At 54.9% G+C, this 22,175-nt stretch overlaps 1 protein-coding gene across 5 annotated transcripts in view; it reads right to left on the bottom strand.

Moving 5' to 3' along the window:
• Positions 1–1,071: 1,071 nt before the first annotated feature.
• TIE1 (tyrosine kinase with immunoglobulin like and EGF like domains 1) overlaps positions 1,072–22,175 on the bottom strand; it is a 40,366-nt gene continuing 19,262 nt past the window's right edge. For 3 of the 5 annotated variants that reach the window (XM_005307103.5, XM_065553660.1, XM_065553659.1), the window contains 15 exons: positions 21,700–21,844; positions 17,861–18,019; positions 16,603–16,740; positions 15,707–15,997; positions 11,959–12,249; positions 10,811–11,004; positions 10,393–10,603; positions 9,403–9,513; positions 9,025–9,215; positions 7,799–7,912; positions 7,209–7,279; positions 6,751–6,791; positions 3,370–3,466; positions 2,892–2,991; positions 1,072–2,063 (listed from right to left, as the gene is read on the bottom strand). In XM_005307103.5, coding sequence (XP_005307160.1) covers positions 1,992–2,063; positions 2,892–2,991; positions 3,370–3,466; positions 6,751–6,791; positions 7,209–7,279; positions 7,799–7,912; positions 9,025–9,215; positions 9,403–9,513; positions 10,393–10,603; positions 10,811–11,004; positions 11,959–12,249; positions 15,707–15,997; positions 16,603–16,740; positions 17,861–18,019; positions 21,700–21,844 — 2,226 coding nt within the window. In that variant the 3' untranslated portion in view covers positions 1,072–1,991. The remainder of the gene's footprint in view (positions 2,064–2,891; positions 2,992–3,369; positions 3,467–6,750; positions 6,792–7,208; positions 7,280–7,798; positions 7,913–9,024; positions 9,216–9,402; positions 9,514–10,392; positions 10,604–10,810; positions 11,005–11,958; positions 12,250–15,706; positions 15,998–16,602; positions 16,741–17,860; positions 18,020–21,699; positions 21,845–22,175) is intronic. The other 2 variants (XM_024103882.3, XM_065553661.1) reach the window with 1 other exon arrangement.

The raw sequence follows: 22,175 nt of genomic DNA, 5'->3' as shown, positions 1-22,175 counted from the left end.
CTCCAAACTTACTGAGCTCCCACCAGGTGCCTAAGGCCAAGCCTAGCGACTGTGAGGCCAGGCATGTGCTCCACACCATCTTCCCAGAGAGAGCAACAGAGAGAGCAGAGCCTGAGGGCCCGTGCAGAGCACCAGGATACAGCTGCACTTCTGCGCCGCCTTGGACCCCACCCAGAGCCCATGCCCAGCGAGCACACAAGCCCAGCTCTGGGTTCCCTGGCTGCTCGCACCCAGAACACTCCGAGCACAGGGCATGCACTCAGAGCACGCACATGCTGCAGAATGTGTTTTTTAAAATCATACATTGTAATTGGCTTTTGCACTGCCAGCCATGTAGAAGGAAAATACCACAACTGGACTGGACGTGGGCAAGAAAACTAGACGCTCAGCAACAATGTGGGCACTCACCAGAAAGCTGAATTCAGGGGAATCCATTCTCATGTACCAGAGCACCAGTTGTCTCCTTAGAGTTCAGGAGGGAATGCCATTGCTATTCAGCATGGCCCAATATCCCTGTGCAAGGAGGGTTTCAAGGAAGGATAGCTCAGTGGTTTGAGCATTGGCCTGCTAAACCCAGGGTTGTGAGTTCAATCCTTGAGGGGGCCACTTGGGGATCTGGGGCAAAATCAGTACTTGGTCCTGCTAGTGAAGGCAGGGGGCTGGACTCAATGACCTTTCAAGGTCCCTTCCAGTTCTAGGAGATGGGATATCTCCATTAATTATATTTAATTAGTTTGCTTGCCCCTGAAGAAACAGGCATGAACCATACCCTAGCCAGGATTCTGGGAGCAACGGGCCCACGCTCAAAACTGGCAAATTCCAGGCTCTTGAGATAGCCCAGGACACTGACGTCCTCATGGCAGGTCAGGGAACACACAGGCACCAGTGGTGCAAGACCCAGTATCCCATTTTCTGCTCCCTGAGCCAGCCAGTTCCCCCCCTCAAGCTGGCTTGGAGCCAGTGCCCCCTAGCGGAAGTCAACCTAAACGATCTAAGTGTCCTTTCTAGACTTACAATCTGTGTTTCTATGAAAGAGAGAGAGAGGAAAGGCCCAAACCCCTGAGCCAGCCAGTCCCTTAGACTTCCTTTATTAACCGTAAAGCACAAGTCGTGGCACCCACTGGTCTCTGGCAGGTCAGAGAGGAGCCTGGGGCCAAGCCTAGAATATTTTACTCCTCCATGGTGTTCCAAAGGCGAGTGCTGGAATCCTTCCTCTCAGACTCCCCTGATCGCCCTGTCCCAGAGGGTCTCCAGCATCCAGGAGCAATGTTTGCACAGCTCTACGTGCCAGTGCGCTGGCCGCATGGTGCCGGGCCAGGTCCAGCTGCACAGCGAGTCAGTTCCGAGAGCCCACGGGCAGCAGGGAAGCTGAGCAGCCACACACGAAACATCAGGGCTGGAGGTGGGGATGAGGGCTCTACAGTTGGGGCTGTTTCCAAGTCTGTCCTTTACCCAGGATACGTCTTTGTGCCTCTCTTAGGGCAGCAAGGGGCTGGTATCACATCCTCCAGCTTCAGAGAAGGCCCCAGTGTCCATGGGCTCAAGGGGAGACAGGCCTCCCTGCCCCTGTCCTCGGCCACGCACAGCGCCTGCCTGCAGCAAGGATTGGGAGAGTGGGGAGGGGCATGAGACAGGGAGAGCCTGGCCCATTGGCTGGCCCTGCCACTGGTGTAGAGCTGCACTGCAGAGACCGGCAGAGAGGGCAGCAAGCGCAGGGCAGTCCTGCCTGAGCGGACGGGGGGGCAGAAGCTGCCGTTCAGCCAGGAATCTGGCTGCAGAATATGGGGGCATCATGTTAGCCAGAAACTGCCCCCAGGCAAGTTCCTGCTCCAGGACAAAGGGCAGTTCCTCATCTCCACTCTCCATGCTGGAGCAGGCCATTTACTGCATGCCCCACACGGGGCAGAGGCCATGTCCCTCCCCTGGCGTCCAAGTGCGGCAAGTCGGGGTGTGTTATTTACAGGGCTCCCAGCGCTGTGCTCCACTCGCCCTCAGGCCTCCTCCGCTGTGGCGTCGATGCCGGCGTACGTGAAGTTCTCGAATAAGGCCATGTTCACATAGGCCTGGATGGGGAGAGAGAGTGTCAGGCCTGGGGCTGGGTTAGAACATCCTGCCCCTTACTCTCTGGTCCTGGTATCAGGACCCTGGCCGGCTCCGAGTGCTGTCTGGGTGATTCCCCATGTCTAAGCGAACGTAGGTAGGGCTGAACACCTTGTGAGTGGGGTTTGGCTTTGTGCCCCTTGGCCTGAGCTAAGGCTGGGAGCTGCTCCTCTCTTAGCCAGGAGGGGGCTGTGTTCTCCCCCGAGCCCCTCGTAGTCTGGGTCTGGGCTGCGGCTCCGCTCGGTGAGGTTCAGAACAGGGATTAGAGCCGGTGTTCCCTGCCAATGCAGGACGGGGCACTGGGCAGAGCGGGACTGTCCCCACAGCATGTCCCTCCAGAACAGGGCTGTCCCCCACTACGCGCCTAGTCCAGCTGTGACTGTCCCCCTGCAAAGCTTCCTGGACTCTGGCTTGGAGATGAGTCCCAAGCACTTGGCAGGGCTTAGAGCCCTGCTCCCTGGTGCCCTTCGGAGGAGAGAGGCTGCAAAGCCCCTAGGATTTCCCCAGCATCAGGGCAGTTCCCGTGTGGCACAGTCAGATTTACATCATCGCCCAGCAGCTGCCAACACGGGGCATGGCCAGGGAAAGGAGCTACAGCAGCTCTGCAATCCAGCTGGTCCTGGCCACTGGAAAAGCTCATTAGAGGCCTGGAGTGGCAGTTACTGTGATGGGACTGCCCCGTAAGGCCACCCTTGCCTCCCCCTTGGGTGCAGCCCTGCCCCAGGGCCTGAGTACAGCGCTGAGGGAGGGATAGAGCTGCAGCCAGCCCCGCTGGGGCACAAGCAGACTACCTTCCTGGCCTCCAGCATCCGGATAAGTTGCATGGAGATCTGAGCGAAGGGCGGGCGCTCGTAGGGGCGGTCTCGCCAGCACTGCTTCATCAGCTCATACCTAGGAGAGGGGGCACAGCAGGGCCTGTGTCAGTGCAGACAGGACGTGGGGGTGGGGGAAGCACGGGCAGGGAAGGTGGCAAGTAGCTGAGGCATAAGCAAGCTGCAGTAGGAGGGATGAAGGCAACGGATCCCAGCAGGCTGCCCTACTGCGGGTCATGGGTGGGGAGGCTGCCAGCTTTCCTGTTCCTAGTGCACAGGGATTACATCATGTGACGTAGCCCGTCCCCCAAGACACCAAACAAACACAGAGGCCGTGCAAAGAGGCCCTGGTTCCTGTGTGTGGCTGGTGCCCCATGGCCACAGCCAAGGCCAAGCCTGTTTTCCTGGTCTCACCAGGCCCAACTGGGACAGACTGGGGCAGCCAGATCCCACTTACACCTCATCATCACAGTTGCGGGGCTTCTCCATACGATATCCCTGCGGCAGTTTCTCGTAGAGCTCGGCACACGTCATCCCACAGTAAGGAGTTCCTCCTGGGGGCAGAGCACAGCACACACACTCATAAGGACATAAGAACAGCCAGACTGGGTCAGACCAATGGTCCATCCAGCCCAGTATCCTGTCATCCAACAGTGGCCAATGCCGGGTGCTTCAGAGGGAATGAACAGAATAGGACAACTGATCGAGTAATCTATCCCCTGTTGTCCAATTCCAGCATCTGGCAGTCAGAGGTTTAGAGGCTTCCAGAGCATGTGGTTGTGTCCCAGACCATCTTGGCTGATAGCCATTAATGGACCCATCCTCCATGAACGTATCTAATTTTTTTTGTAACTCAGTTATACTTTTGGCCTCTACAATATCCACAGGTTTACTATGTGTTGTGTGAAGTAGTACTTCCTTATCATTGTTTTAAACCTGCAGCCTAGTAATTTCATTGAGTGACCCCTGGTTCTTGTGTTCCTTATTCACTGTCTCCACACCAGTCATGATTTTATAGACCTCTATCATATCCCCCCTTAGTCGTCTCTTTTCAAGTTTAACAGTCGCAGTCTTTTTAATCTCGCCTCATAGGGAAGCTGTTCCATACTCCTGATCATTTTTGTTGCCCTTCTCTGTACTTTTTCCAATTCTAACATCTTTTTTTTTAGATGGGGCAACCATTTATCCCTTTCCTAGTGGTTCCTAACATTGCACATTGAGCAGATATTTTCAGAGAATGATCCACAATGACTCCATGATCTCTTTCTTGAGTGGTAACACCTAACTTAGACCCCATCATTTTATATGTATAGATGGGATTACGTTTTCCAGTGTGCATTACTTTGCATTTATCAATATTGAATGTCATCTGCCATTTTGTTGTCCAGTCACCCAGTTTTGTGTGATCCCTTTGTAATTCTTCGCAGTATGCTTCAGATTTAGCTATCCTGAGTAATTTAGTATCATCTGCAAACTTTGCCACCTCACTCTCTACCCCTTTTTCCAGATCATTTATGAATATGTTGAACAGCACTGGTCCCGATACAGATCCTTGGGAGACCCCACCTTTTACCTCTCTCTGGTACCTCTCTCCGGTCTGAAAACTGACCATTTATTCCTACCCTTTGTTTCCTGTCTTTTAACCATTTACTGATCCATGAGAGGACCTTCAACTGCTTAATTTCCTTAAGAGCCTTTGGTGAGGGACTTTGCCAGAGGCCTTCTGAAATCCAAGTCCATTATATCCACTGATCACCCTTGTCCACATGTTTGCTGACTCTCTCAAACAATTCTAATAGATTGGTGAGGCATGATTTCCATTTACAAAAGCCATGTTGACTCTTCCCCAACATATCGTGCTCATCTAGCTGTCTGATAATTCTCTTCTTTACTATAGTTTCAACCAATTTGCCTGATACTGAAGTTAGGCTTATGGACCTGTAATTGCCAGGATCGCCTCTGGAGCCTTTTTAAAAAATCTGCATTCCATTAGCTGCCCTCCAGTCATCTGGTGCAGAAGCTGATTTAAGCGATTGGTTACATATCACAGTTATTAGTTCTGCAGTTTCATATCTGAGTTCCTTCCTTCAGAACTCTTGGATGAATATCATCTGGGCTTAGTGACTTATCATTGTTAAATTTATCATTTGTTCCAAAACCTTCTCTATCAATGCCTCAATCTGGGACAGTTCCTCAGATTTGTCACCTAAAAAGAATGTCTCAGGTGTGGGAATCTCCCTCACATCCTCTGCTGTGAAGATCAACGCAAAGAATTTATCTATCTTCTCAGCAACGGCCTTATCTTCCTTAAGTGCTCCTTTAGCACCTCGCTTGTCCAGTAGCCCAATAACTGTTCGGCAGGCTTCCTGCTTCTGATGTACTTTAAAAAAAAACTGCAGTTAGTTTTTGCTAGTTGCTCTTCATATTTGTTTTTGGCCTGCCTAATTATACATATACACTTGCCTTGGCAGAGTTTCTTTCTATTTTCCTCAGTAGGATTTGACTTCCAATTTTTAAAGTATGCCTCTAATCGCCTCTATTATTCTGTTGTTTAGCCATGGTGGCATTTTTTTGGTCCTCTTACTGTGTTTTTTTATTTGGTGTATACATAGAGTTTGAGCCTCTGTTATGATGAATTTAAAAGTTTCCATGCAGCTTGCAGGCATTTCACTCTTGTGACTATTTCAGTTTGCAGGTCCCACTCCACACACCACCCCTGTGCAGACTCTGCCATACAAAACCAGAGCTGTCCAGGCTCCAGCCACACTCAGACCCACACCAGCCGGATTGTGGCTGAGGCTGAACCAGCCACCTCCCTCAAGGGGACACGCAATGGGTGGGCTCTCCCCCCGCCTCCCTGCGCTGCCCACATGTGTCTCCCTATAACGCTCCTTTCAGCTCCATCACTTTGGAAGGCAGTTTCCTGAAGAGACCTGGACAGGCAGTGCCCGCTGGAGCCATGGCAGGAGCTGGGCCAGTCCTAGGGTGCTGTCGCGGGTGCCCACAGACTCAGAACCCACAGCACTGGGAACATGTTCAACACTGGATTACTGTCGGGACTGGCCTGACTCGGGACAGGCTGGCTCAGGGGTTAGAGCTCTAGCCCAGGACTCAGGTTCATGTCCCTGCTCCATGACAGCTCCCTGCATGACCGTGGGCAAGTCACCTGGTCTCTCTGGCACAGATCCTCCAAGGCATGTAGCCATTGGCTGTACTGAGAGCCAGGGTCCGTGCCTCTGTCCCCATCTGTACCATGGGGATAAATCTGCCCCAGATGGTGCGGCGCTCAGACACTATGGCGGGGCAGCCACACATCGAGAGACGTCATTACGCTGACCTAAGCCCAGGTGTAGACGCCGCGAGGTCGATGGTGACCCAGCGCCCGCCTCTTGAGGGAGTGGCTCTAAAGCAGTGGGAAAGCCCTTCCGTGGCTGTCGTGAGTGTCTCCAGGACAGTGCTGCAGTTGGGATGCTGGAGCACTCAGAGCACGTCTACGCTATGACTCACGCGCCAAGGCCCAGAGGAGGCAGCTCAGTGGAGACCCTATGCCAGCTCCTCGGCATGTGAGTTACTCCCTTGCCCCAATGGGTGCTTGGATCTGAGGCACCCTCCTGGCTGGCACTGCCGTGCCATCGCACCCTCCGCTGGGCAGCGCTCAAGGAGGCATGTTCACGTTCCTCACTGCCTCACTCGGACAACATTTCTGACATGAGCCAAGAGCTCCCTGCCAGAGCAATGGGAGGGAGGGCCAGACCAGCTGGGCACACCTGTGCCATGCCTGCAGGACCCACAGGTAGAACGGATCAACCCAGGATGAGCCACCTGGGCCGGTACTTACCCAGGCTGACAATCTCCCACAACAGCACCCCAAAGGACCACCTGAAAGAGAGACAGCGCTTGGGTCTCCAGCAGTGCCTCCCTCCTGGGCCCCCTCGCCCAGTTCCAGCATATCTGTCTGCGGGGTTCACTCTGGGACAGGAATGGGAGGGGCTGGGACTGCACCAGGGGCGGGGGCTGGGAAGATGGAGGCACTGGAAATGGGGACAAACTCTTCAGAGCTAGGACTGTGTCCTGCTGGGGCTGAGCAAGGCCAGCGCCATGGGGCCCCGCTGTAACAGGAATCCCTGGCTCTGAGCACAGCGAGCCTGGGCTGAGCGGGGGGATGGGCTAGAGGCTGGGAACAAGGCACGGGGAAGGTGTAGGAGCAGTAGCCCCTCCAGTGTCAGCAGGGAGGGTCAGCTAACCCCCTTCTGCATTGGCAGAGGGCTAACCCCACAGACCGGGGGCAGGACTCACACATCGCTCTTGGTGGTATACACGCTGTAGTTCAGTGACTCGATGGCCATCCAGCGAACTGGCAGGCGGCCCTGGGGAAAAAGACCCACGGTAATGAGCAGGGTAGTGGGGAAATGCCCCCCCCCCCCCCAGTCATGGAAAGGGGGAGTAGGAAACAGCCACTCCCAACCCAACCACGGGGGAAGGATAGCTCAGTGGCTTGAGCATTGGCCTGCTAAACCCAGGATTGCAAGTTCAATCCTTGAGGGGGCCATTTAGGGAACTGGGGTAAAAATCTGTCTGGGGATTGATCCGGCTTTGAGCAGGGGGTTGGACTAGATGACCTTCTGAGGTCCCTTCCAACCCTGATATTCTATGATACAGGTGTCACCCACCACTGAGTGGGGAAAGCCGGGGTAGGGAACAGCTGCCCCCAATCCAGGCAGCGGGAGCCATGGGTAGAGGGGGGTTCACGGCCTTGCTGTGGGACAGAAGAGATCTTGTACTAGGACAGGGGCAATTACAGTAATTGTCCCTAGAGCTGCTGGGTTCGGGCATTGCAACCTAGGTCTGCCAAGGGCGCAGTGGAGAGCCCCTCACTCTGGACTCACCATGGTTTTCTTCACATAGACCTCCTCCCCTCGGGAAAGGCCAAAGTCGGCGATCTTGGAAGCCAGGTTCTCCCCCACCAGAATGTTCCTGGCTGCCAGGTCCCTGTGAATGAACTGAGACAGCCGTGGTGAGTGAGGGCTGGGCCTGTGTGACCCCTCCTGGAGACAAGTTGGCGGGCCCCAGCTCGGCACAGCCTCCTGTTACTCCCAGAACAGGGACCAGCTTTGGTGACAGGTGTGTGGGGGTGGGGGGCGATGCAGCATTCACCCTCTGGGACTCTGCAGCTGGGAACGGGAAGGTGCCGGCGGGCCCTAGCCTCGGCGCTTTGGACATGCTGAGGGACAAAGCTGTTCTGCTTCTGGTCCAGCCCTCATCCCTGGGCACAGCTGGGCCCCCGCTACTGCTCCTGCAGTGGGGTCTGATCCGCTCCCCTGGATCCTGGGGAGTCTCCCCTGGGCCAGCTGGCTGGGCAGAGGGCAGCCAAGCTGCTGGTGGGTTCAGGGAGCCTGGCCAGGAGGCAGCAGAAAGGAGCCTGGACTCAGCAGCGGTGGCTCCAAGTCCCTGGAAGTCAACGTGCTGCACCTAGGACTGCCTGGGCTTTGGGGCAGCCCTAGGAAGAGGAGACTGGGGGCCTTTCACACCCAGCACTGGGGCGTCATGGGGCGGCTAAGCATGGGAGGATGCTTCAGCAGGGCTCGGGGGGTGCCCGGCTCCCCGCATTCTGGGTCAGAGCATGGGTAGGTCAGCTGGCTGCCCCGGAGACCTGTGCCCTGCCGGGCCAGCCACTGAGCAGCAGAGCTGCTCTCCGAGACAGGAGCAGGAGACAGGGCCATGGCGCCAGCTCCTCCATTCCCGTGCCCCACGTGCAGAACACGTCACAGCCAATCAGAACGCAGACGGGTGGGAGAGACCTATACTCATTGGCTAGTTTGCCCCAGCTCTGTGTCTTGTTGGTGGCAAGTGACATGCTGGGGCGTGGTAACGCTGCCTCACCGCAGGCAGGCTGGGCTCCATGTCGCTGGGTCACAGAGCGGTGGCCATGGCTGGCGTGTTTCAGGGAGAGCCTGGTGCCAGACGCCTCAGCTCCTGGTTCTGATACACAGCTGTGCAGGCACCGGCACCCCTCCCACGCTCCTGCACACGCACCCACGTGGCTACCGTGGCTGGTGGCCGTGGCAGAGCTTGGCACGTGCTCAGAGCAGGCAGGGCAGGGGAGGGGACACACCTGCTTCTCGCTTAGATACTGCATTCCCTTGGCCACGTCGGAAGCAAACTGGAGGAGCTGCTGGGACGTGAGGGTAGATGCCGTCCCATGCTCCTTCGCGAAGGCCGGGTCAGTCTCTAGGACTCGGCTTTTCCGGAGGAAATCCAGCAGGTTCCCATAGGGAGCATACTCAATAGCAATGTACAGGTAGCCTGAGGGACAAAGGAGGGAGACAGGCCTTCAACATCCTGCAGTGGGTAGGGCGGGCAGGACTTCGCCCAGAGCACAGAAGAGGGCAGCGAAGCAGGTATGGGGAGAAGTGCAGGGACCCCAGGAACAGCAGGGAAAAAAGCCTGGCCCAGCCCACCCAGAGCAGCGGAGGGGGGGGGTAGTTCCCACCTTTGTTCTCACAGGCCCCCAGCAGGTTGATGATATTGGGGTGGTGTCCCAGTTTGCACAGCACCTCCAGCTCCCCCGCAAAGTCCCGGTGGTCGTTCTCTGAGGCAAACTCTGAAACAAGCCAGGAACAAACGCTGCAGTCCAGGGGCCCAGGCCACAGACACCCTCCTGTCCCCAGCCACCCCCCTCTGCAGTCCCAGGCCCGAGACACCCTCCCATCGCCAGCCACCCCCCTCTGCAGTCCCAGGCCCGAGACACCCTCCCATCGCCAGCCACCCCCCTCTGCAGTCCCAGGCCCGAGACACCCTCCCATCGCCAGTCAGCCCCCTCTGCAGTCCCAGGCCTGAGGCTCCTGTCCACAGCCACCCCCCTCTGCAGTCCTGAGGTACCTCCTCCACCCCTCGGCCAGGTGTGACTCTTAAAACAAGGCAAACCACCAGCACTGGCTCCCATCCCCCGTGGCACCCTCCTGGGTGGGTGCAAACCTCCATCACCCCCCCCTCCTGCCCCTGAGACACCCTCCCACGTGGGTACAAACCTTCAGCACTGCCCCTCCACCCCCCGTGGGTGCAAACCACCAGAAACCCTCTCCCCCGAGGTGCTCTCCTGGGTGGGTGCAAACCCCCATCACCTGCCCACTCCTGAAAAATCCTCTCGGGTGGGCACAAACCATCACCCCCCCCCCAGGTGTCCACGCTGTTCCCATTCAGATAGTGTTTGGGGGACACGCATCGGGCACTTCTCAGATTTGGACTTGGGCCCCACGGAGCCCAGACGTGGGGCCTTCAGGCAGCCCTGTGAGCTCTGGTGTTGCTCAGTATCTCAGCTGCTCGAGGCTGAGTCTGTCCCAGTACCTGGAGCAAACTCCAGCTTGGGCCCTGGGGCCCAGCTCAGGGTGCAGGGATCCCTGCCAGGATGTGTACATTGTCCTTAATCCCCTTGCCATTCATCCTTCCCTCCTGGGCCCCAAGCAGGCACAGGCTCGCTCACCTTTCAGCATCTTGATGGCTGCATTCATTTTCAGGCCGTCCTTTTTGATCATTGCCCTGATGACCTGCCCGAAGTTCCCCTCTCCAATCATATCCTCAAATTTGATGTCCTCCCACTCCAGGATGGGGTAGCTGAGGGGCTCAGGCTGGGGCTTTGGCCGGCGGGTCAGGGTCAGGGTCCCTGAGTTGAACTGCAGGATGGTCTCTTCCCCCTGACAAACAGGTAAGGGGGAAGTTAAAGATTTCTGGCCCCCAAGGAACCCAACACCGTGGTCTGAGCAGGGCTGGGGGTGATGGTGTGTGTGCGTGAGGCATGCTTCACGCTGCCCGTGGTGCACTAGGATTAGAGGTCGGGCTGGCACATGGGGACTCAGGGAGCCTGACTGGGGGTCTGATGAGGCAGAGGCAGCATTACTCACTGAGCCAGACTGGTAGGTGAAGGTCCGGCGCCGGTGAAAAAAATTCTTCTTGATAAGGAAAAGTGCCAAGAGGGCAAAAAGGATGGTGAGGCAGGTGACGGACACGGAGCCAATGATGGCCATGAGCAGCTGCTGGTCTATTCCCGAGGGCTGCATGTCCTGGCTTTGTAGTCTGGGCACCTCGCTCAAGGCACCTGCAGGGAGGGAGGGGAACAGAGGGCTCATGGCTGTGCCCGGCTCAAGGTATCAGATGCACCAACTCCAGCCCAACGCAGCTCTTTGCACTGCTCCATGCACTGGGAAAACCCCTCTCCTCCTTGGCTGAGTATTGCCCTGCAGCCCAATAGCAAAGGCCATGCAGCGAAGTGGCTGCAGCTGACCCTGGCATTTCGGGGCTCTGCAGTTCACCTGCCCCAGGTATCTCACTGCACGACTGGAGCCATGACAGCACGTTCCCGGCCCTGACAGCTGCTGCTTATTTGCACCCACACATACACTGATTTGCACAAGTGTTGCATGTTCCCCATGCTGCACTGAAATGAACGATGTTCTGGAAAGGGCATTTTACTCCCCTTCAGGCTGTGCCCTTCCCTGCCCCCCAGCCCCACTGACTTATTATTTCCTTTCTCGCACCATTCCCCTCCCCTCCTGGCTCTTTTTCACCTTCAGTTTCTCTCTCGTGCCCATTTCTGCTTGGCCCTGCCGCCCCACGCCAAAGACAATGTTCCAGCCCCAGGAGCGTTGCTGTCTCCACACACCACAGCAGTGCTGCTGGGAGCAGCTCTTCTGTGGGCTCGCAGCTGATGTGGGGGTCAGTGCCCGAGCCGCTCAGTGGGTCACACACCAGCGGAGAGGTGGTTACTGGTGACACTCTGGGGCATAGCACATCACCCACTAACTAGGCTTTTTGCAGGGCTGGACACAGAGCCAAGACTCCAAAGGGGCCTGTGTGTGGGGGGTGCCAGCTGGGCTGGGGCTGCCCTGGCAATAGGCTGTGTGTGGGAGAGGAGGGAATGGATACAGGTGCCAGGCCTCCAGCTGTGGTGGGGTCCAAGACGTAGGTCAGCAGAGCAGCCGGGATGAAGGGGGACTGCATACCCCACTCAGTTCAGCGCTTTCCTGGTGCGTCTCTGAAATAACCCACTTACCGTCCCCCAGGGTCTCCGCCTTCACAGGCTCACTCCACTCCCCAGGCACATGGGAGTTCGCTCGGACCCGGAACTGGTAGCATGTGCTGGCGTTGAGGCCCGGGATGGTCTTCGTGGTCTCCCCACCGCTGTCCGTGTCAACCCACTGTGGCTCACTGGCCCCACCCAGCTGCTGCAGCTCCACAATGTACTTACTGACACCCCCGTTGGGATACTCAGGGGCCTGCCAGGTGAGTTTGACGATAGTGTCCGTGAGGGGCTCTGCGTGGAGAGACCTGGGGGAGGAGGGGCCTGGGACGAGGAGAGGAGGGAAATCAGCACCACAGGTAACATCTCCAGGGTGTGAGGCACCAGGCCTGGCTGCGCCCAGCCCCCAGCCTCAGCCACAGCTAAGGAGACTCCCTGGGCTATGCAGGGCATGGGATCATGGAAAGGACGTGTGTGCATGTGGGAGGGGGTGACAGTCAATGGGCCACAGCAGAATAAACACAGAAGGAAGAACAGTGGGATCACCCCCCAGACAGGTCCCCCCTTGACCTCTGGTGCAGAGGGGCAGTGTCGGAGCCGCACACCATGTTCCCAGAGCCGGGGAAGAGGGGTAGGGTCAGAGCTGCGCACCCCGTCCCCAGGGCCGGGTCGGAGCTGCGCACCCCATCCACAGGGCCGGGGAAGAGGGGCGGGGTCGGAGCCGCGCACCCCGTCCACAGGGCTGGGAAGAGGGGCGGGGTCGGAGCCACGCACCCCGTTCCTAGGGCCGGGGAAGAGAGGCAATGAGGTGGGAGTCTTGACTCCTGTTTGATTTTACTGCTGAGGCTATAGACAGAGCAGACTGAGGGCTGCCTGGATGGGAGGCTGGGAAATGCCAAGGCCATATTTTTTAAATTCACACACACACGGTGACGGGTCTGCGGCGTCAAGAGGTGCAATCCCTGAGCAATGGCGTTGGGCTGGGGAAAGCCCCTAGGCTAGGCCTGGTTATTCTGGTAAAAGCGCGCCTTTGCCAATAGAGCCTATTTCACAGGGAGGAGCTGGAGTAAGACACAAGTTGAGGACTTCAATAGCTCAGACATAGGTCAGGGCCAGGGGTTTGTTACAGGAGTGGATGGGTGAGATTCTGTGGCCTGCGTTGTGCAGGAGGTCAGACTAGACGATCATAATGGTCCCTTCTGACCTTAAAGTCTATGAGTCTAAGCTCGACTGGCAAGAGTGCAGTGTGGCTGGTATAAGCTGTGTCCATGCTAGGAGCACCACTGCAAGAACTGTACTGGCAAAGTGCACCTAGTGTAGACGTGGCCTCAGCCTCATCTTTCTAGTCACCGCTCTTCGTCTGCACTAAATGGCAGGGCTCCCAGGGGCACTATCAGCCCTTCTCAGATGCTCCCCGCTTGCAGTGCAGGGCTGAGCCCTCAGGGCAGTGGGATGCAGTGCGCAGAACCAGCTACAGGAAATAGAGAGCTGAGGCATCAGCCGGACAGGGAGAGCAGCACATGTTTGGGTGAGCAATGGCTGCCACCCCGAGTCAGCACCAACGCTAAATAGTTAGAAGGGATGGGACAGAGGAGGCGGCAGGGTCTAGTGGATGCTGACCACTGCCTCCCTTTACCCCAGCAGTGGTATGGGACAGGACCCACAAGTTAATCAATGGCTGGTCATTTTTTAAATGAACATTTTAATTTCTTTCTTCAGCACCACAGAAAGAGAGGAATGAGCAGGCTGGGTTGGGCCTGAGGTCTGTGTAGCCTACTCTCCTGCCTCTGACCATAGCCAGCCCAGGAGCTTCAGAGAACACTGTCAAAAGCCCACTGCAGGCTCATGTGGGATAGTGTGCCCTCCATGAAGGTCTCAGCCTGCTCCCTATCTGTCAGAGATTGGCTTAAGCCCCAAAGCAGGGTTTTGTCTACCTTCCAAAAACCCTTTTACACATTAACTGTAATACCTGTGCATATTACTGATAGCCATAGAAATGTCCAACCCCTCTTTGAATCTTCCTGTATTCTTGGCCGCAATGTCATCCAGTGCCCGTAAGTTCCACAGTCTAATTACAATATCCCAAAGTCATGCTGAATTTGGTGATTGTCACCTCTAGGGGGCACTGTTACTTAACCGCAGGAGGGTTAACCTCTCCAAAGCACAGTTAGCTGAAGTGGGAGCAGTATCTCCAGTTCTGCATATGCCCCTGGGACAACTCGCTGACGTTTATTTTAAGTGGGGTGACTTGTAGAAAAGTCCCTTCTCCAAACAATAGGGAAATTCAGTGCCCCAAAGACAAACTGCATCCGTCTTGCTTGGTACTTAAAGTACTTACATGGGGAACAAATATTTAAAAATGGTGTCTTCAATGTAGCAGAGAAAGGTCTAACACAATCCAATGGCTGGAAGCGGAAGCTATACAAATTTAGACTGGAAATAAGGTGTAAATTTTTTACTGGTGAGAGTAATTAACCATTGGAACAATTTACCAAGGGTTGTGATGGATTCTCCTTAACTGACAATTTTTAAATCAAAATGGGATGCTTTTCTAAAAGCTTCGTTCTAGGAATTATTGTGGGGCAGGTCTCTGCCCTGTGCTGTACAGGTCAGACTAGATGATCACAATGGTCCCCTCTCATGTAACTCCAAGGAGGCTGGTGCAGTGGCACCTGGGAAGAATTGAGCTGTTGTGACTGCAAAGAATCAAACTGGGGATGGTCAGTGCTATAATTTTAGTCCTATTAAATGACACAAGGCTAAGGAACCGCAGCAATTTACTGGGCTTGATGCAGGAATCACCGGTGAAATTCCATGGCCTGTGTTACCTATTATTTCATAGAACTGTAGGGTTAGAAGGGACCACAAGGGTCACCTAATCTAACCCCCTGCCACAATGCAGGATTTGTATTACAATAGCAATCTGGGACGGTGGCCCTACTGTGCTAGTGCTTTACACACAGAGGGCAAGCAGTAGCCATGGAACAGGGGATTATGCAGCAGGAAGCCACTCTGGGCCAAACAATTGTGGAAGAAAGAAAAGGAGACAGTGTTTCCCTCCTCAGGCAATCGGCCGAGGGAGTCATGGCTGCAGGGGCAGAGTGACATATGGAGCTGAACTGAAAGAGGTGCTGGATAATAGTTTTATGCCTAATAACACTGGCAACTAGATACTAAGGGCTGGTCTGCACTGAGAACTTAATCAGCACAGCTACATCTCTCAGGGGCGTGGAAACCTAACCCCTGTCGATCTAGCTACCATCTCTCAGGGAGATGGATTGTTATGCTGATGGGAGAGCCGCTCCGGTAGGCACTACTTATACTGACACTGGAGCGCTGCAGCTGTGCTGCTGGGGCGGTTCACGTGCAGACATACCTAAGACAAAAGAATAAGCCTCATGCTTCAAGATACCAGCTGATCCCTACAAGGGCCAGGAAAGTTTCCCCCCTCCCCATGTCAGGCTAAGCTATTTACCTGTGCACGACTGTACCATGAGCCAGGTGCATCATGACTTTTTTGCCTCTTTCTGAGGCATCAGGTATTGGCCATTGTCCCTGAAATAAGCAGGCCGAAGAGCCCAGTGGACCAGTAATCTGATCTTGTGTGGCAAATTCTATGGATCGGATCCCCACCAAGTGTATCTCCATTCACTTCAATGAGACTATGCTGATCTACGCCAGCTGAGGAGCTGGCCCCATGTCCCTATGGACAAACAGTTCCCTCCCTTTGCTCCTGACAATGCTGGTTCTGCAGGGGTAGGAGGGGCTGTTGGTTACCTACCTTTGCTGTTGATCATGACCTTGTAGAGGTCAGATGGAGGGCCCAGGCTGGTGCAGTGATAGACCAACACTTCCAGGCCATACTCCTTGTTGAACTCCAGGTTAGGGATGCGGGCAGAGTGCACAAACATGGAGGTTATATTCATCTCACGGACAAGCACTTTTGCTGAGTCCAAGAGACGTACAACGAACCCATTTGCTGGCTCGTAGTTATTTGGCAAGTTCCAATTAACATGAAGCGTGTTCTTCCCCTCTACGGACCAGCCTTCGATCACAGGCTTGGCTGTGGGTTCTGTTAGAGACACAAGGTGGATGAGGTGATATCTTTACTGGACCAATGCCTGTGAAAACCAGACAGCAAATTCACTGTGGGCCAGTCCTCTCTCTCCTCCCGAAGGAATGCACAGAGCCTCATGCTGCCAATCTAGGCTCCAGGGCCTGGCACTACACTTGTATCAAGCCCTGATGCTGAGGAGGGTGAGAACGCCCCAGTAAATTCAGACTAGACTCAGCATGGGCCCAGACGCTCAGATCAGTTGGAACAGAGTTGATTAAATCAGAGAAATTCCAATAAAACTGGGATTGGGCTAGGATGAACTGGACTGGACAGAATTAAATCTCATTGGATTGATTCAGAGCAGGATGAATTAGGTGAGATTCACGGAACAAATGGCTTGTTGTGAATTAAACCACACGTGTGCAGAGGACAACAGGGCCTGATCCCTGATTGGAAGCTTTAGACACTGGTGCAGTATAAATCAATAACCAATAGATGAATCCACCCAGCTCTAGTCCTGGTGGCTCTTGGGGAGGGCAGGGCCAGGCACACCCACTCTGTAGTATTTTTATTCGGGGGATTCCTTTCCTGTCTGTCCCCAGTCCCTGCCAGGCACTCACCTTGACACTCTGTCACCATGACCGCCTGCGGTCCCATGGCACCTTCCCCTTTGTCACCAGGGCGAGTCAGCTGCACCTTGACCAGGTAGGCCGTGACTGGCCGTAGGTTCATGAGTGTGATGTTTTCACTGTTGTCAACTGTTGATTACAGAGGATCCTGTTAAACCGAAGCCATGTGACCAGCAGCCTTGTTCCATCCTGTGACACAGCTTCCTCCCAAAGCCCATCGCAGGCTGAGCACTGGCAGTAGGATGTCCCCGGCTGGCCTGTTGCCTCTTCCCTCCCGAAAGCTCCGTGGGCCCAGCTGTTAGCAATATGCAACATGGACCTGCTGGATCCCAGCGTCTCAGCCCTAGCCCATCGTCACCTGCTACTCAGCCTGCACCCTTTTGCTTCTAGGATTTCCCCTGGTGCTACGAGAATGCTCTGTTTGGCGAAGCTAGTACTTGGAGTGCCTGACGCCCAGTGTCTTGGGGCTGGAGCTCAGAACAGAATCTGGGTCAGCACCAGCCCTGCAACTAGAACAAGAAGCTCTTCACAGAGCAGCACATTGGATTCTGGTCATGGTGCTGCCAGGCCTACCCCTCAGGCAGCCATGCCCCACCCTGTGCCCAGGAAAGCCCTGATTGCACTCTCGGCCTTGCACAGATCGAACACGCTCCCTGCAGCATCACACGCTCTGCTTTCTCCTAAAAGCCCCTGCAGAGATTCCCTGCGATGTGGAAGCCAGGGCAAGGCAGAGTGGGATTAGCTGGAGACCGGGGAGGGGACCTCATGGGAGTGCTGAGGAAAACGGCGAGGAGAGAACTGGCCGAGCGAAGCCTTCACCTGCCCTATCCTTCCCTGGCTAGGGTTGGAGTTTCTGGACCATGGGTTCTTGGCCCATGTCCAGCCAGGCATGTCTGAGCCACTGCTGCCGCCATGATGTGGCATCACCTGTCAATCTCTACCCAGCAACGGATTCTGCTGGTTTTCACTCAGCCTGGGAGGGTCTCCATAGGCTTTACTGACATGCTAGCTCAGAAGCAGCAGCAGCTGGCTCAGGCCTCCCTGGGAAAGGAGTTTCCTTGTTGTAAAATCAATGGTGGCCAAATTTGAACATGACACCAAAATCGGAGCAGTAGCAAACACAGGGAGGAAAGCATCGTGGCAGAGAGACACGAGGGATCAGTCCTGCAGGCAGCGGGGCAAGAGGCAGAGCGGTTGCCCCGTGACTTTGATCCTGCCCTAAATGTCCCTTGCAAGCTGATTCCCTTACCCACAATGGATGACCAAGGCGAGGTGTTGTCCTTGGGCTTGTAGAGCAGTTTGATGGAGGTGACTGGGCCGTCACCAGAGAATCCATCCACTGGGGAAACCACAAGCTGCCGACTTTGCTTGGCCAGCAGCCGGGGAGGCCTCAGTGGCACTGGAGGGACTGTAGGCAAAGAACAGAACCAACATCAATAAACCCAACACAACCCTGAAGGAAGAAGGAACAAAGCAATGTTTAACATGGACACTTGGCCACACTGACCTGCTGGTCAGCCCTAGCACATCGCCCATGCTAGTTTCATACTACCTCTTTCCTTCGTAGTCTAGGGGGAACCCCATGATCCCAGAGTCTCTGCTGTCAGTACCGTGATGGGACATGCCCTCATCCCACTGATGCAGAGGCTGACAGGGGTTCCTGCACTCCGGCAGTGCCAGCTCGGGGCATGTGCAGAATCTGCTTCACCTGGAGAAGGGGAGCTTAAAAAGGCAACAATGCTACTGCGAGTGGTGGTGGGGGGATTGCCCAGAAGGAGAGGCTGCTGGGGACTGCCAGTGAGCTCCAGTAGCCAGGGGAGCCTGGCCGGGGGACTGGCTGTCCTTTCCTCCCACCCCGCCCTTGTCTGGGGGCAGACTGACACCTGACATGGGCCAGGGGCCCTGGAAGGTGGCTCCCCATTATAACCAGTGGTTAGGCCTGGGGAATGTTGCCAGGGACTAGAGGGAATTGGACTCACAAGGGACCGCAGGAGTGAACTGAACTGCCAGGAGCAATGAGATTGCCGGAGTGACTGAGGTTCCCAGAGGGGATCCAGGGGCAAGAGAGGGAAAGATTCTATGGCCAAGACCAGGCTGAGGGTTGGCCAGCTACAAGCAAACCATGCTGGTTCCTGTAACCATGACAATGCCAATTGCTCCCCAGAAGTAGAGGGCAGCCCTGGACCTCCCCCGTGCTGCGCTCAGGCCCAGGGAGCCTGCCTTGGCCTGCGGGGAGATGGATGTCTTCGGCAGTGGAGACTCCACCTCTCTCTAGTTCAGGGGTTCTCAAACTGGGGGTCGGGACCCCTCAGGGGGACACGGGGTTATTACAGGGGGGGTTGCGAGCTGTCAGCCTCCACCCTAAACCCTGCTTTGTCCCCAGCATTTATAATGGTGTTAAATATATAAAAAAGTGTTTTTAATTTATAAGGGGGGGTTGCACTCAGAGGCTTGCTATGTGAAAGGGGTCACCCGTACAAAAGTTTGAGAACCACTGCTCTAGTTGCTCTTGTAAGCAGAGTCTGAATGAGCTCCCCTGACATCTACTGGTGAGCTGTGGAAAAGGACTTCAGGAGTTGATCTCATTTGCATGGGCCCACCCACCCTGCCTAGGTACTCAGCATGATGGACTGCTTGCCCAAATGGTCACTTGTGGCTGGTGCTGGATCCCTAGTCTCCTTGTTATTGGGGCAGGAGTAATAAATATACCTACGCTATATTGATGACATCTTCATCATCTGGACCCATGGGAAGGAGACCCCGGAAGAATTCCACCATGATTTCAACAGCTTCCACCCCACCATCAACCTCAGCCTGGACCAATCTACGCGGGAGGTCCACTTCCTAGACACCACAGTACAAATAAGCGATGGCCACATTAACACCACCCTACACCGAAAACCCACTGACCGCTACGCCTACCTTCATGCCTCCAGCTTCCACCCCGGACACACCACACGATCCATCGTCTACAGCCAAGCACTGAGGTACAATCGCATCTGCTCCAACCCCTCAGACAGAGACCAACACCTACAAGATCTTCACCAAGCATTCTCAAAACTACGATACCCACACAAGGAAATAAAGAAACAAATCAACAGAGCCAGATGTGTACCCAGAAGCCTCCTGCTACAAGACAGGCCCAGAAGAGAAACCAACAGAACTCCACTGGCCATCACCTACAGTCCTCAGCTTAAACCTCTCCAACGCATCATCAGTGATCTACAACCCATCCTGGGCAATGATCCCTCACTTTCACAGACCTTGGGAGGCAGGCCAGCCCTCGCCCACAGACAACCTGCCAACCTTAAGCATATTCTCACCAGCAACCACGCACCGCACCATAACAACTCTAACTCAGGAACCAACCCATGCAACAAACCTTGATGCCAACTCTGCCCACATATCTACACCAGCAACACCATCACAGGACCTAACCAGATCAGCTACAACATCACCAGCTCATTCACCTGCACGTCCACCAATGTTATATATGCCATCATATGCCAGCAATGCCCCTCTGCTATGTACATTGGCCAAACTGGACAGTCACTATGCAAGAGGATAAATGGACACAAGTCAGATATCAGGAATGGCAATATACAAAAACCTGTAGGAGAACACTTCAACCTCCCTGGCCACACAATAGCAGATGTAAAGGTAGCCATCTTACAGCAAAAAAACTTCAGGACCAGACTCCAAAGAGAAACTGCTGAGCTCCAGTTCATTTGCAAATTTGACACCATCAGATCAGGATTAAACAAAGACTGTGAATGGCTATCCAACTACAGAAGCAGTTTCTCCTCCCTTGGTGTTCACACCTCAACTGCTAGCAGAGCACCTCACCCTCCCTGATTGAACTAACCTCGTTATCTCCACACTGATTTATACCTGCCTCTGGAGATTTCCATTACTTGCATCTGAAGAAGTGAGGTTCTTACCCACAAAAGCTTATGCTCCCAGTACTTCTGTTAGTCTCAAAGGTGCCACAGGACCCTCTGTTGCTTTTTACAGATTCAGACTAACACGGCTACCCCTCTGATAATAAAGGGTTGTTATCCTTGTGTGAATTGAGGGCAGCAGAATTGTACCTGGTATACCGCAATGGAGGGACTCACCCTCAACTGAATGGCACTCACTAGGCAGGGGACATGGGTTCCAAACACCAATGAGTAGAGGGAGGTGGGGTATGGGTATCATTTAAGCTTGTCTCCCAACTCTATAATAAAATAACTAATTTAGACTCAATTAAGAGTCTTGCTACATGCTGTAGAGATAAAATCACTGATACCTAAGTCTAAGTATTAGATTTACTTTGGGACAGTGTTTCTGGTACAAGAGACTGCCTAGTGTGTACAAGCAGTGAGGGTCCCCTCCACTGAGAGCTGAAATCACTGAGAGCTGTGTTAAGTGGTGGGCCCAGAAGACATCTTGGTGAGTGGCTGGTGGAGAGATGTGGCCAGCAAGGTGGTAAGTAGCCAGCTGGTGGAGAGGATTGGCCAGCAGGGTGGCTGGCAGAGGGGTGCAGCAGGTGGGGCAGCGAGCGACTGTCCAAGCAGCAGAGTGTGTAAGGTGCCTCCTTACCCCCCTTCCACCCACGGTGGGAGGTGAATTCTATAGCTGAACTTCTGGATTCTGGGGCTGCACTGACCAAGGACAGTGAGTGGGGTGCAGTGAAGGGACGGGCACGTTAAAGGGACTTTTTGGTTGCTGGACTTAAGACCCTGAGGGGAAAAGGACACTGCCCAACTTACTTGGGGGTGGGTCTTTTGCTCAGGGTTTATATTTATGAACCTACTTGTGGTGTTTTCCCAAATTAATGCTGAGTTACTCCCCTCCTTTTATTAAGCATTTTTGCTGCACTCAGACTCTGTGCTTGCGAGTGGGGAAGTATAGCCTCTTAGAGGCGCCCAGGGGGTGGTGTGTAATTGTCCCAGGTCACTGGGTGGGGGCTCGAGCTGGTTTTGCATTGTATTGTTGAAAAGGAATCACTAGATATTGAACCCGGCCCTTGTTGCTGCCAACTCGGACTGGCAGAAAGGTCACACTCTCCAACATCCCAGCTGTTCCCTCCCCTGCTCCGCTCACCTTTGACATTGACATTGACTCTCCGGCTGTCCTGTCCCCCGCTGGTGGAAACTCTGCACTCCCAGAGGCCCGTGTCCGCCTCGGTGAGCATTGGCACCAGGAACTCAGAGGTGGTTTTGTCTGTTTCCATGATGGCTTTAATCGACTGGGTGGGAGAGAGAAGCTGCAGTTACCCCTCCTAGGGCCACAGGCACCAAGCACAGCCAGATGGGTAGAACAGAGATGGCTGGGGTGGGGCAGACGGCTGCTGCGCGGGATCCAGGCCCGAGCAGGCTCACGTTCAGGTGTGCAGCCATGGCGCACTAGGTGGGGCTGCATGGGCCTAGGGATTTGGGGTAAATACCAGCTTGGAGACTGAGGTACCTGGGGGCAGCTGGACCTAGTCACACAGAGCCCTGGCAGGGTGGAGGGGTGCACAGAGAGCAGGGGCAGGGGAGGCACAGAGAGCCTCTCCTGGGCGGAGTGGGGGGAGGCTA

Source organism: Chrysemys picta, chromosome 8 (genome assembly GCF_011386835.1).
Source record: "Chrysemys picta bellii isolate R12L10 chromosome 8, ASM1138683v2, whole genome shotgun sequence".
Classification (NCBI taxonomy): domain Eukaryota; kingdom Metazoa; phylum Chordata; order Testudines; family Emydidae; genus Chrysemys; species Chrysemys picta.
Note: the sequence above shows the minus strand (reverse complement) of the source record. Positions and strands in the feature narration are given on the sequence as shown.